Here is a 15,597-nt window from a genome sequence, read left to right as displayed (position 1 = left end):
AACTTAGCTATCAGCCTCTGCTCGGCCACTTTCCTCTGCTGCCTGTCCCAAAGTCCACCTTTGAGGATTGTCACCCGAAGATCCGAGGCTGAATGTCCTGGACCACTGAAGTGTTTCCCAACTGGGAGGGAACCCTCCTGTCTGTTGATTGTTGTGCGGTGCCCATTCATCCGTTGTCATAGCCTTTGCTCGGTTTCCCCAATGTACTATGCCTCCGGGCATCCTTGCCTGCAACGTATAAGATAGACAATGGTGGCTGAGTCACATGAGGACCTGCCATGTACAAGGTGTGAGGTGTTCCCACGCGTAGTAGTGGTATCTATGTCCACAATCTGACACGTCTTGCAGCGTCTTCCAGCTCTCACAACCCTGATTTATTTTGAATAAGATCTTTGTCACAACCGTATAAGCGATTCTGTTGGAGGGGTTATTAATCCATGAGTGCAATTATCCCCACCCTACAGCCCAACACAAGTTGTTCACCCATCTCTTCTATGTTCATTGACATGTTTGGGTAGTGGGTTCATCTGATCCCTGCACATCTCCATATTGAAAGTCTTACCTTTGTCGTGTCCTGGGTCTCGCCTTCCCCCCTCGCCTTCTCCAAGCCTGCAGCCCTTCAGGATCTCTGTCTGTTCCGACCCATCTGACCATGTGTACCTTAACACCACCAGCGGGCTTCTGTGAGGATAATGGAATCTTTTAGAATGTGAAAGGAACAATATAAGTGCAATCTGTTGATGTTGCCGCAGCTGTAATGCATGAATCAAAGAACAAAGAAAATTACAGCACAGGAACAGGCCCTTCGACCCTCCAAGCCTGTGCTGATCCAGATCCTCTATCTAAACCTGTTGCCTATTTTCTAAGGATCTGTATCCCTCTGCTCCCTGCCCATTCATGTATCCGTCGAGATACATCTTAAATGTTACTATCGTGCCCATCTCCACCACCTCCACTGGCAACGCGTCCCAGGCACCCACCACCCTCTGCATAAAGAATTTTCCACGCTTATCTCCCTTAAACTTTATCCCCTCTCACTTTGGACTTGTGACCCCTAGTAATTGAGTCCCTCACTCTGGGAAAAAGCTTCTTGTTGTCCACCCTGTCTATCCCTCTCATGGTTTTGTAGACCTCAATCAGGTCCCCCCTCAACCTTCATCTTTCTAATGAAAATGATCCTAATCTACTCAACCTCTCTTCGTAGCTAGCACCCTCCATACCAGGCAACATTCTGGTGAGCCTCCTCTGCTCCCTCTCCAAAGCATCCACATCCTTTTGGCAATGTAGCAACCAGAACTGTACACAGTATTCCAAATGTGGCCGAACCAAAATCTTATATAACTGTAACATGACCTGCCAACTCTTGTACTCTATACCCTGTCCGATAAAGGAAAACATGCAGTATGCCTTCTTGACCACTCTATTGGCCTGTGTTGCCACCTTCTGGGAACAATGGACCTGAACACCCAGATCTGACAGTACATCAATTTTCCCCAGGATTTTTCACTTTATTGTATAGTTCACTCTTGATTTGGATCTTCCAAAATGCAGGAGAAAGTGAGGTCTGCAGATGCTGGAGATCAAAGTTGAAACTTTATTGCTGGAACAGCACAGCAGGTCAGGCAGCATCCAGGGAACAGGAGATTCGACGTTTCGGGCACAGGCCCGCAGTCAGGCTAGTAATCCAGCCTGGCACTCCAGTACAGTTGACGGTGATTTTCTTTCACAAAAAATGGATGTTTAACCAAAAGCCTGTCTGCTCTCTCAAAAAGACATAGAAAATAGGAGCAGGATTAAAGCATTCAGCTGCTTGGTGTGGCTCTACCATTAAATATAATCATGGCTGTTCATCTGGCTCAGTATTCTTTTCCTGCTTTCTGTCCATTCTGTTTGATATCTTTAGCCCTAAGAACTATATCTAACTCCTTCTTAAAAGGATTTTGTATGGGATTTCATGACACTGGTCTCCTCAACAGCGACTCTAACAAATTTGTATGGTGCCTTTCAGGTAATAAAGCATCCCAAGATGCTTCAGGGGAATGTGAATGGACAGAATTTGGCACTGACCCACATAAAGGAGATGCTGATATAGACAACCAGAGGCTTGGTCAAAAAATGTGTTTTTAAGAAGCATGTTTGAGGAGCAGGAAATAGGATGAGGCTGAGGGTGGAACTTTCACCTCCCAGGCAGCCTAAGGCATGGTCATTTATGAAGGAGCAATGAAAATTTTGGTCATGCAGGAATCTAGAATATTAGAAGCGCAGAGATCCTGGAGGATTAGACCATAAGACTAAAAGATGTAGGAGCAGAATTAGGCCATTCGGCCCATCGAGTCTATTCTGTCACTCTATTGTGGTTGATGTTTCTCAACCGCAGTCTCCCGCCTTTTCCCTGTAATGTTTGATCCCCTTACTAATCAAGAGCCTCTCTATTTCTATCTTAAATACACTCAATGACTTGGCCTCTACAGCCCTCTGTGGCAGTGAGTTCCACAGAATCACCACCCTCTGGATGAAGAAATCCCTCATCATCTCAGTTCTAAAATGTTTAACCTTCACTCTGTGCCCTCTGGTCCCAGTCTATCCTACAAGTGGGAACATCCTCTCCATGTCCCCGCTATCCAGGCCTCTCAGTATTCTGTAAGTTTGAAAGCGATCCCCCCTCATCCTTCTAAACTTCACCGAGTTTAGAGACCCAGAGTTCTCAACCTTATATGACAAGCCTTTCAACCCCATGATCATTCTTGCAAACCTCCTCTGAACTCCCTCCATTGTACAGATGGAAGACATTACCGAGATAGGGAGATATGAAGCCATGGAGGGATGCATGATTGAAAGTGAGACTTGTATAATCAAAACATTTTCAGACATGAAGTCAGTGTGGAATATCAAGGTAATGGGCAAATTGGACTTGGTGCAAGAAAGGATGCAAGTTGCTTTGAGAACCCAGTTAATTTAATAATGCCTTGCAATCAAGGGAACCCTCTGAATGAGATGTTAAGTCCAGTCCCAGACTATATGACTGTCTCTTAATGCTACCCTTACAAGCCACCCAAAACATCACCAGTCCAGTCTTATTGAGAGGAGAAGCCTGAAGAATTGCAAAGATAAAATTATCCTCAAAGGTTCCATGATTCAGGGAAATAACTGACACAACAGTTTGCAAGGGTAATATACCTTTTTGTATTTTTCATTTAATATGAAAACAATAGTGCAATGTGCTTCAATTGGAAATACTAAAATATAATGAACATAGCATAAAAATATATTAAAAGGCTGTTAATACTCAGCAGCTTAGAAACTAAGCTAAAGTTTCGGGTCAATGATCTTTTGTCAGTTCTGAAGATGTCATCAAAGTGAAACCTTATCACTGTGTCTTATAGAATCGTACAGTACAGAAGAGTCTGTAAGGCCCATTGAGTGGGTACAGCAAAAACTATACTAAATCTACAATAGTCCCACTTTCCAGCTCCAGGCTTTGAATGGTATGTCAATTTTTAAAACTCATTCATGGGACGAGGGCGTCACTGGCTAGGTCAGCATTATTGCCCATCCCTGGTTGCCTAGAGGGCAGTTAAGAGTTCATCAGTGGAGGAAGGACTGGTGTTCGGGGGAGGGGGGGAAGGGGAGAGGTAGGTCACTGATGTATTTACATGAGTCCAGTTTGATTATAAGAGTTAAGAGTTATGCCGTGGGTTTGAAGTGACATGTAGGTCAGACCAGGTCAGGATGGCTCAGCAAGCCAGGCAGCATCAGGAGATAGAGAATTCAACGTTTCAGGAATTAACACTTCTTCAGGACTTTGGATTCTAGCATCTGCAGATTTTTTGTCTCTCCAGGTAAGGATGGCAACCTCCTTCCCTCAAGGAGAGTAATGATCCAGATGAAGTTTTCCCAACAATTGACAATGGTCTCATGGTCATCACCAGACTCTTATTTCCGGACTTTCTTTTAATATTGAATTCAAATTCCACCATCTGCCACACCAGGATTCAAAGTTAGGTCCCAAGAACATGATGGGTGGCACAGTGGTTAGCACTGCTGCCTCACAGCACCAGGGTCCCAGGTTCGATTCCGGCCTCAGGCAACTGACTGTGTGGAGTTTGCGCATTCTCCCTGTGTCTGCGTGGGTTTCCTCTGGGTGCTCCAGTTTCCTCCCACAGTCCAAAGATGTTCAGGTTAGGTGGATTGGCCATGCTAAATTGCCCGTAGTGTTAGGTGAAGGGGTAAATGTAGAGGAATGGGTCTGGGTGGGTTGCTCTCTGGAGGGTCGGTGTGGACTTGTTGGGCTGAAGGGCCTGTTTCCATTCTGTAAGTAATCTAAAAAAAAAATGACCTTGGTCCCTGGATCACCAGGTGACAGTGAGGTCTGCAGATGCTGGAGATCAGAGTTGAGAGTGTGTTGCTGGAAATTCTGGATTAACAGTCCAGTGATAAGACCACTCGGCCATCGCGTCTCTGTTTCAAGTGACATTTCAAGTCTCTGTTCAGAGATGCTGCCAGACCTGCTAAGTATTTCCAATGCTTTCTGTTTTTATCTCGCATTTCCATCATGCTCAGTGTTTTGCTTTGGTAATTGAAGTCACATTTTGAAGGCATGTGTGTTTGTTTTAAGGAAAACAAAAACTGGTTGCACTGAGTGGGTGGGAATTCTAGTGGAGTCTGTGAGTACTCACTGCGTGCAGTTCCACATCTATTCAAATCTGGCGAAGACACTCGGCAATTTTATTTTAAGAAAAAAGAGGGAAATGCATTGACTGGATAGATAAGGGCAGTGTCTGGCAGTAAACATGTGTGGTCTGTTAGATATGACAGGAGAGGGGCAGAGGAGGAAGGACTAGTGTCCGGGGGAGGGGAAAGGGGAGAGGTAGGTCACTGATGCATTTACATGAGTCCAGTTTGATTATACCGTGCAGTGCTGATGCTTTGCTCAGTCACACCACCACCAGCGTTGTGTGAGTTTAGAAAGAGGGGAGAGCATTAAGCTGGCAGAACGTGTGCTACAGCTCGGGCGTGGGGTCACCTCAGTTCGATTGAAAGGCCACTGAACAGCCCTTGTGTGTTAGACTCTGGTGAAGATGGTCTGAAGGCATGAGCTGTTCCTGACAGCTGATGGCGGGGGTTTATTGCTGTCTCCGAGGCACGGCAGGGTAAGGCGAAGTTGTTTTTCTCTTTTACATCTCCTGCAGCCTGCTTTTCTCTTGAACTCTCGCCGTAACCAAAGAAGAAAATCAGTCAGTGGGAGGAAGAGGACGTGAAAACTCATTCTTCAGGCAGCAGCGAGAGATTTGCTGTTGAAATGTCGAGTGGGTAGTTTGGGAGGATCTTGTTTACATTGGGGAGAATATGAAAGCAAAATTTGCCTTGGGACCAGGCATGATTAATTGTAACGAGGGAAAGCAACAAAAAAAAAGTAGCAAACCACATTCAGTCTGGAGCTTTCCCGCTGCAATTTATACCCAGTCGCTCCAAAAGTCTTTAAACAGTCCCGTTATCGACATAGATCTCTAAGGGAACTTTGGGCACCCATTATGCGTTCCTGAACACAATATTTGAAAGTGCTGCGTTACATTTTTGCTGACTAAAACGATAGATCGGCGAGCTCTCTTTCAGGACAGTTACAGTCTGCTTAAAACATCTCTCCCACAAGCAAGATATCTGTGTTCTTTTTGCTCGGGATCTGGTTAATGAAGGCAGGGTAATGTTAACACCGTTAGATATGTAACACTGATTCCAAGCTGCAAGTCATTTCGGAAGTGTTTTTAAGATGGGCAGCTGGATATGGTTGAAATCTGTTGACTTGGAATCATCGGTCCACAGGAACAATTAAACAGGAATCCCACCTCAAGAAACGGCTGTTGTTAAATTCTACAGATTGCTGTCTAGGCATCAGAATGTTGTCAGAGGAAAGGACAAAACTGTGGGACAGTTTGACCAGCCAGTTAACAATTTTACGGAGTTAAATGAATGAAGGTTTCAGAGACTGAGCACTGTGTTGTGAGAGAGAAGGGGAGGGCTGTACAGCTCAGACCATACACTAAGGGCAATTTCAAAAGATCAAATTAAACTCCCATCACCTATCCATTATTCTTCAATTCTTTGTATTACTCTGATGCAGAAATTCACGTCAAATTGTCATTTCCCCAAAACAAGAACAAATTATTTGGGAATAAAAGAATAACACACTGCATTGATATAGCACCTTTCCGGGTCAGCTTCTACAGCAGGTGAGGCACTCCTGAAGTAAAGCAGGAAACGCAGAGGCTGGAGATCTGAATCAAAATGGGAAATTACTGGTCAGGTCTTGCAGCATGAGTGGAGAGAAGCAGGGTGAACATTTTGAGGCCAGATTGACTGCACTTCTTCAGAAATTCTGGTGTCGTCCCTGTTGTAATGTGGGGAACAGGACAGCGTAGCAGACTCCCACAGACAGCAAGGCAGTAACAAAAGCAGTATCATCAATCTCATCACCTCATAAATCAAAAGACAAGCTGTTAAATCTCCCGCCAGACTCTGCGAGCCTGATGTCACAAGCTTTCATTTGGGCGTCGAGACAGACTTGGTGACATTCTTAGGATGAGGGTAGGGTGTGTATTAAGTGACCTAAATAGTGTAGTGAATTCTTTCTGCCTTGAAAAGTGGTGTTGAGAATCTCTTTGTAGTTGCCTCCGTTAGAGGTGTACCATCTGAGGTGTAAATCAAAGAAAGCAACTGAATTGACCCTGGTTTAGAAGGGAAGGCCCCTCTCTGTGCGGCCAGTTGAGGCAGCAGACACTGCATTCCTACCCCAAGTTCCCCTGCCTGGCCATTTCTGGGAATGGAGCCTCTAAATGCCCTGGCAAGCCAACTTGACCCCTGCCTACCATAAAGACAACCGCCAATGCACTTGAAGCATCCTTATATGGCAGGGGCTCTGTATAACACTGGTGCAAATGACAGTGGCATGATGGAACAGGTTCAATTGAGGCATTCAAGAGGGCATTGGATAATTATTTAGAATAATTGAAACCCTACAGTTTGGAAGCTGGCCATTCGGCCCATACCCAACAAGCATCCCACTCAGACCCAAACCCATAAATCACCGCACATTTCCTATGGCTAATCCAACTAGCCTCCACATCATGGGCAATTTGGCATGGGCAATCCACCTAGTCTGCACATCTTTGGACGGTGGGAGGAAACCACAGCACCTGGAGGAGATCCATGCGCACACAGGGAGAATGTGCAGACTTCACAGAGACAGTCACCCGAGGCTGGAATCCTGGGGCTGTGAGGCAGTAGCACTAAACACTGAGCCACAATGCCACCTAATTATTTGGTCAGATGTGGTTTGCAAGGATATGGGGGAAAGGCACTAGGCAATAGAACAATTGCAGGCATGATGGGCTGAATGGCCTCCACCTACACTGTGGCAATTTTGTGATTCTGAGATCTCAATCACCCCTGGTGGCATCCGTTAGTTTCGCGAGACCATGGATCTGCTCCTGGGAAGTATTGCTTCAATGCAGAAATATTCTTGGCAATCTGTCAAATATTAAAGGAAGAAGAACTAATGACCTAATTTTCCCTCCAGGAAAAATAAAGCTTCATAGTACAATGTAAATCTGAGCAGTCCATAACAAGTTGAAATATTGTGCACAGAAATGTTAATAAATCTCTGGGTTCAGTCATCCAATGGATATTAGATTCAACCACAAAAGCAAAAGTCAACAGAGCTACCAACTATCTGTTTGTAAAATGCATTTGTTTTGACAAACAGCTTTCCTTCCTTCGATTTGTTTTCATTTCACTAATATATGAATGGGTTTAAATTTTGTGATTGGAAGACCAAAAGATTGTTTGTTCAGTGTCTCATCTGTTAGAATGACCAAGTTAGTTTCACTTCTTTCATATGTAAGTCACAAACATTTTTTTTAAAAGTTACGTTCTCAAGTGAACTTCAACAATTGGTGTCAGCCCAGCTAATGTATTGAAGGTGTTAGACTTAACAAACAATCAAGATATTTTTTAATGTATAATTTCAGTTACATCACACTGTAAACTTTTGCTATAAATTCTGTGTCTTACAATCGTGTACTTGACAACCACCTGACGAAGGAGCAGCGCTCCAAAAGGTAGTGCTTCCAATTAAACCTGTTGGACTATAACCTGGTGTTGTGTGATTTTTAACTTTTTACACCCCAGTCCAACACTGGCATCTCCAAATCATGGGTTTAGAAGTGGTGTCGAAGAAGTTTTGATGAATTCCTGCAGTGCAGGTTGCAGCAGCTGCTGCTGACCATGGATGTGGCACCAATCACGAATCCTAATGGGATCAAACTTCTTGTGTGTTGATGGAGTTGCCACCATCCAGGAAAGTGATTTAAAAAATGCTGAAAATCCCTTACTGATATCAGACAAGCAATGTGAAACTGAGGAACTGATAGAAATCAGTACTAGTAAAGAGTATTTCTTGACAAGTTAACTGGAGTGTAAGTTGATGAATCCACTAGACCAAATGAACTGCACCCCATGGTGTTATTGGAGTGGCTGCAGAGGTAATGGGTATACTAGTGTTGTCTTTAAAAATTCCAAAAATTCTAGAAAGGCTTCTGGGACATTGTAAATATCATCGGCCATTTGAAAATGGAGGGAGAAGGAAAGTAGAGAATTGCACACTTATTGGAACGTCGGAACCGGAGTAGACTGTTCAGCACATTGAGCTGATTTTGCAGTTTTCCATGAGGTTGTCTCTCATTCTTCATTGCTGTCAAAAATACCAACCCAGTTTCCTTAATGTCTCTTCATAAAACAGTCCGACCACTGAAGAGATTAATCTGGTGAACCTTAATTTCATTTCTTCTGTACCAAGTATATCCTTCCCTAGCAAAGGAAACAAAAATTATACATGATACTGCAAATGAGGTCTCACCAAATCACTGTGCAACTGCAGAAAGACATCTTTTCTACTTCTCTACTTAAATCACCTTGAAATGAATGTTGCCATATTGTTTGCCTTTGTAATTGTTTGCTGCAAGTGCATGTTAGATGTCGGTGACTCATGGGCTGGAACACCAAGATCCTGTTGGACACCCGCAGTTCCCAAGCTCTCACTACTTAAGAGAGATTTTGCCTTTCTGTTTTTTCTACCAAGGTCAAAAACATCATGCTTACTTACATTATATTCTGATTGCTATATCCTCGTCCACTCACTTTAATGAGTCCAAGTCCTCTTGAAGCTTCCTTGCACCTTCTTCCCAAATTATATTCCTACCGCGTATGGTGACATTAGCAAATTTGGCAATATAAAAATTGGTTCTCCCATCTATACTATTTACAGAGCTTATGAACAGTTGTGGACCTACCACTGACCTCTGCATTACCCCATTACTGAGAATGATCAATTGACTGGACAGCTGGTTGGCAATACTGATACCAATAATGTGGGTTCACTTCCTGCACTTGCTGAGGTCCTAATGTGCGGGACCTCATCGAAACCCTTCAGAAAATCCAAAATGCTAGACCCACTGGTTCTTCTTTGTTTATGCTACAAGTAATATCTTTAGAAAACTACAATTTTATCAAACATAATTTCCCTTTCACAAATCCCTGTTGACTATGCCATTCTTTTCTCAATGCCCAGTCATCACTTCTTTTCTAATATGTTCTAAAACTTTCCATATCATAGACGCCAAGCTAACAGGTTTGTAGTTTCCCATTCTCTTCTTCCCTTTATAAATAATGATGTCAAAACTTTCCAGTCAGACGTTAACTATCAATGCTTCCACTATCCCTATGACTGCTTCCTCAATCTAGAACTTTAAATACTGCTAAAGAAGACATGAAATTGAAGCTGTTCACCTTGCATTCATCAGGACTAGGACTCGAAACAAATTTGAATAAAGAGAGACCATTTTATACAGCATGCTGTCGATAGTGTTGATATCACTATTTGTTTCTTTGTTTACGTTCTGTACTACCATAGAATTATTAATGTACCTGAGACAAAGGTAAATCAAAGACCAAATTAAGGATTTCAACAACATGTATTGCCTGTTATTCCAGCCTGGAAGGATCCTGATGTACAGAGGTTAAGGTCACAGCATCTAGCAGAACCATTCCCATATGGTGCTAAGGTAGCAGGTCCAGTTCCAAGAGGTGACAGAATTCTCTGAACATTGTCTTTGATAATCGCAGGTGCCGCACACTTTTCAATCAGGAGCAGGTTGAAGGAAAGCTGCCGGACGCCCCAAGGTGAATTACACATAGCGAGTCCATCTCCCCTCCTCCTCCATGTTGTATGAGCAGCTTCTGTTTTCTTTTGCTTCTGCACCACCTCTCTTTCACACTGCAGCTCTTTACTACATCACCAGTCACTGGATCAAGCAGTGCTCTTGGAATCCTTGAGTACACCTCCCTCACTCTCTGCAGACTTCATTAACTATAACCAACCTCTCAAAACACACAGTTTATTCAAAACTGAAACAAAGCCAGTCACAAATAACTAAGCAGCAAGCTGTCAATGATGATGATGATCCACTATGGTCAGAGAAACAGATACATAGAGTATCTCTTGACCGGCAAGAGGTTGGAAAGTGGAATATTCAAAGGGATCAAGATGTCCTCGTCAATTAGCCACTACAGGCAGTGCCCAGCTTGTGAACGGATTCTGTTCTGGACTCTCTTTGCAAGTCAACTTGTATACAGTGCAGGAGCCAATCGTAACTACAGGAAGTGTTCGTATTTTGGATCTTTAAAATTACACCCTAGTCTGAGATTGCATTCAAAGTACAAGCATTTGTAAGTTGGACATTCCTTGATTCAGGGACCCCCAGAGATGTATAAAATGTTTAACTTGGAAGCATTTAATTACTGTGCCTTTATAGTTTTCATCTGATTGTCTTTAAGACTGTTTCAGAAAGATAGTCTGGAATTTCTTGAGATATGTTCTCTAAAATTACTTGAAAATATTTCCTCACCTGAAACCTGAATCATTGAGGTCAGTGAGTTGTTAATGAACCAGTTGGAATGGTGTGACTATCCAGCAGCTACCTGGTTATAGTCATGGTGGTAGTGAACTGCAGTCCAGTAGCTAGTTCAACATCAATAGCCTCTGTCAGGACAACCTCCCAACCTAATGACTGAAAATCTGCTCCAGTATTATTGTTAGTATGCCTGACAGCAAACTCCTGAAATATTTGCTGTGCCCAGAATGTGAGTGTGACAGAAAGCTCTCAGGGAGCTGGGAATCACCTCCGGGATGTACTCAAAATGAACTTGAAGAGGTTGAACCTTCTCACCAACTTATGGGAGTCCATTCGTTGTGATCGTCCAAAATTTCATTCGAACTACACCAAATGCATCATAAGACTCCATCCGGAATGTGCACATGCAAGGGCAAGATATGGGGGAGGATGTAAAAACTTCCAAATAACTCATCAATCCAAGCACCACTTGTTCTGCATGTGACAGAGTCTGCCAATCCTATATTGGACTTATTGGTTATCTATCAGTTAACTCATTGAACACGAGTGGAAGTAAGTCATCTTCAATCCCACTCAATTGCTTAAGAAGAGGTTAGCCCAAAATTGACTCAATTTTATCTCCTAATTTCAGGGCTGGGAGTTGAATATTTAACTGTGCACACTATGTCGTTGTTGAAATCCATTTGGGTGGAAATAATTTCCACCTTTGAAAAACCAGCAAGGAAAGGGGGCATTTGAGTTTGAATTTGCTCGTACAAAACTGAACACAAATATTTTTAATTAGGTGAAACAATTTATTAAATGGTTTTTAGGGAATGTGTCCCTGAGAAAAATGTTTGACAAATGAACTGTATGTTTGCTAAAGGAAAACACTAATATGAAATTAATGTGGCATCTCTTTAAACATCACACGTTGTTTCATATTCCTCCCTCAACAGAAAGATTGCATATCTCTATGCTACAGAGGAATTTGTGCCATGTTAGATTAATTGAATAATGTTAATATACAGGTACAGGAAGTGAATTGGAAGGCAAATGGAATATAAAAGTAGGAATGTTTCCCTGTAGTTGTACAGAGCATCGATGAGACCACATCTGTGGCTCTGTCCACAGCTTTATTTGTCGACCCGGCACTGCAAATGAGACTAGATCAGTTTAGGATATCTTGTTGGCATGGACAAGTTGGACTGAAGGGCCTTTTTCTGTGTTGTATAACTCTATGACTCTGTGACCCACAATGCCGTTAGGTAGGGAGTTCCAGGACTGTGACCCAGTGACACTGAAGGAACAGCAATGCTTTTCCAAGTCAGGACGGTGAGTGGCTTGGAGTGAGTTTTGCTGGTACTCATTTAGAAAATGATAGAAAAGCATTGGAATCATTTCTGAGAAGGCACCCTGAATTGATACCTTAAATCGGGATTGTTTTATGGGGAAAATTTTGATGGAGTGGGCCTGTAATTATTTCTTATTCTTATAAATTTAAATATTAGTAAAGCAAATAAGATTCTGAGAGCGTTTGAGAGGATGGTTGCTGAAAATATATTTCCTTTTGTGGGAGATTCACAGTGATATGCTCTTCGGCCCAACTCCTCCTTGCTGACCAGGTTTCCTAAAATGAACTAAGGTCCCATTTGCCTACATTTGGTCCATATCCTGTCATTTCCTGTCTATGTACCTGTCTAAATACCTTTTAAGTGTTGTAATTGTACTCACCTCCAAGACTTCCTCTGGCGGTTTGTTCCATATAATCACCACCTTCTGTGTGAAAAAGTTGCCAATCAGATCCCTTTTGAATCTTCCTCCTCTCACCTGATACCTATGTCCTGGAATTTTGGACTCCCCTGCCTTGGGGCAAAAGATCTTGCTATTCACCTCTATGCCCCTCATGATTTTATAAACTTCTATAAGGTCACCCCTCATCCTCCTATGCTCCAGGGAAAAAGTCCAAGTCTATCCAGCCTCTCCTTATAACTCTTAACCTTCCAGTCTTGATAATAGCCTTGTAAATGTTGTTTGCACCCTTTCCAGTTTAATAACTTCCTTCCTACAGCATGGTGACCAGAACTGTATGTAGTACTCCAAATGTGGCCTTACCAGTGTCTTACCAATATTCCTGATGAAGGACTTTTGTCCAAAATGTCGACTTTCCTGCTTCTTGGATGCTGCCTGACCTGCTGAGCTTTTCCAGCACCACACTCTCAACTCTAATCTCCAGCATCTGCAGTCCTCACTTTCGCCAATGTCTTGTACGGCTGTAACGTGATGTCCCAACCCCTGCTCTGACCAATGAAGGCAACCTTGTCAAACGCCTTCTTCACCACCTTATCTATGTCTGATGCCACTTTCAAGCAACTATGTACCTGCACCCCTTGGACTCTTCATTCAACAACACTCCAAACAGCCCTGCCATTAACTATGCAAGTCCTGCCCTGGTTTGTCTTATCAAAATGCAACAATTTACATTTATCTAAATTAACTTCCGTCTGCCATTCCTTGATTCACTGGCTCAGTGGATCAAAATCCCATTGTGCTCTTGGATAACCGTCTTCACTCTCTAATGTACCACCAATTTTGGTGTCATCTGCAAACTTACAAATGGTGCCTCCTACATTCTCATCCAAATTGTTTATGTCAGTGATGACCAACAGCGGACCTAGCACCAATCCTTGCTGCACACCGCTGGTCACTGGCCTCCAGTCAAGCCAATTTTGTATTTAATTGGCTAGCTCTCCTTGGATCCCATGCTATCCAACTTACAAACTTTACAAGATAATTCATGGCTTAGAAAGGGTGGACGCTGAGAAATTGTTTCCAAATGGCAGGGATAATAGGACCCTTGGGCCCAGCCCAAGAATCAGAGGGGGTCAATTTAGAATGGAAATGAAGAGACATTTCTTCAGCCAGAGAGTGGAGGGTCTGTGGAATTCATTGCCACGGAGCGCAGTGGAGGCCTGAACGTTAAAAGTCTTCAAGGCAGAGATTCATAAATTCTTAATCTCACAAGGAATTAAGGGATATGGGGAGTGTATCGGTAAGTAGCGTTGAAATGCCCATCAACCATGATTGAATGGCAAAGTGGACTCGATGGGCCAAATGGCTTTACTTCCACTTCTATTTCTTATGTTCTTTCTTATGGTTTAAACCAGTCTACCAAGCACAGTTTAAAAATAATTGACTTTTAATTTAAGATTATGAAGAAGAATTTTTTCATCTATCAGAAAATTTTCATCTTTGGAAGACCTTTCGCCAGAGAGTGTTTGAGGTGGAGTCACTGAATATTTTTAAGGCTGAGTAGATAGCATCTTGGCTACCAAGAGAGTCAAAGCTTATCAGACAGAATGGCCTTTGAAGTTCTTATTGAAGTACAGGAGTGAAGCAGTTTTGAGGGGCTGAATGGCCATATCCTGCTCCAATTCACACGTTTGTGTGTGTGTGTTCATACATTGGGGGCCATGTACATGGACAGCTCAGATTGTGCAGAACTAAAAGAATTTATGGTGAAGATTGAAACTTTCTGGTATTATCTGAATGATGCCAGGAACTGAAAGCTCCAGTTTTTATTCCTAAATTGTTTGTTTTGATCATGTTCGACCAAATACACTGATGTTCCTTTTCAAATTTTGCATTCTTGCCGATTTCGCCACCTGAAGTTAGCAGAGAATTCTCTTTTTCCCTATCTTTTCCTGAAGGGTGGGTGGGTTAAAACATAGAACATAGAACAATACAGCACAGAACAGGCCCTTCGGCCCACGATGTTATGCCGAACATTTGTCCTAGCTTAAGCACCCATCCATGTACCTATCCAATTGCCGCTTAAAGGTCGCCAATGATTCTGATTCTGCCACTCCCACAGGCAGCGCATTCCATGCCCCCACCACTCTCTGGGTAAAGAACCTACCCCTGACATCCCCTCTATCCCTTCCACCCTTCACTTTAAGTTTGTGGCCCCTTGTAACACTCTGTTGTACCCGGGGAAAATGTTTCTGACTGTCTACTCTGTCTATTCCGCTGATCGTCTTATAAACCTCTATCAAGTCACCCCTCATCCTTCGCCGTTCCAATGAGAAAAGGCCTAGCACTTTCAACCTATCCTCGTACGACCTATTCTCCATTCCAGGCAACATCCTGGTAAATCTTCTCTCTCTACACCATCTCCAAAGCTTCCACATCTTCATAAAGTGAGGCGACCAGAACCGCACACAGTTCTCCAAATGTGACCTAACCAAGGTCTTGATCTTTGTATCATCTGCAAATTTACTGACCCACCCCTCGGCTCCCTCATCCAAGTCATTAATAAAAATTACGAACAGCAGAGGACCCAGAACTGATCCCTGCGGGACTCCACTTGTAACTGGGCTCCAGGCTGAATATTTACCATCTACCACCACTCTCTGCCTTCGACCGGTTAGCCAGTTTTCTATCCAATTGGCCAAATTTCCCTCTATCCCATGCCTCCTGACTTTCCGCATAAGCCTACCAGGGGGAACCTTATCAAGTGCCTTACTAAAATCCATGTACACTGCATCCACTGCTCTACCCTCATCCACATGCTTGGTCACCTCCTCAAAGAATTAAAGGGTTTTGTGGATATTTAGCGGGCTCAACATTTACACTTCAATATGACTGACTTGTA

General features: G+C 43.1%; 1 protein-coding gene across 3 annotated transcripts in view; it reads left to right on the top strand.

Annotated features, from left to right (window-relative positions):
- zgc:66433 (uncharacterized protein LOC321250 homolog) overlaps window positions 1-15,597 on the top strand; it is a 195,945-nt gene that overhangs the window by 31,012 nt on the left and 149,336 nt on the right. For 2 of the 3 annotated variants that reach the window (XM_043705165.1, XM_043705163.1), the window contains exon 1: window positions 4,882-5,150. The exons of the other annotated variant lie outside the window; for it this stretch is intronic. In XM_043705165.1, coding sequence (XP_043561100.1) covers window positions 5,113-5,150 — 38 coding nt within the window. In that variant the 5' untranslated portion in view covers window positions 4,882-5,112. Of the gene's footprint in view, window positions 1-4,881; window positions 5,151-15,597 lie in introns of those variants that run through there. 3 annotated transcript variants of the gene reach the window in all.

Source organism: Chiloscyllium plagiosum, chromosome 15, assembly GCF_004010195.1.
Source record: "Chiloscyllium plagiosum isolate BGI_BamShark_2017 chromosome 15, ASM401019v2, whole genome shotgun sequence".
NCBI classification, from domain to species: Eukaryota; Metazoa; Chordata; class Chondrichthyes; order Orectolobiformes; family Hemiscylliidae; genus Chiloscyllium; species Chiloscyllium plagiosum.
The sequence above is the reverse complement of the archived record's forward strand: the minus strand, read 5'-3'. Positions and strand labels throughout refer to the sequence as shown.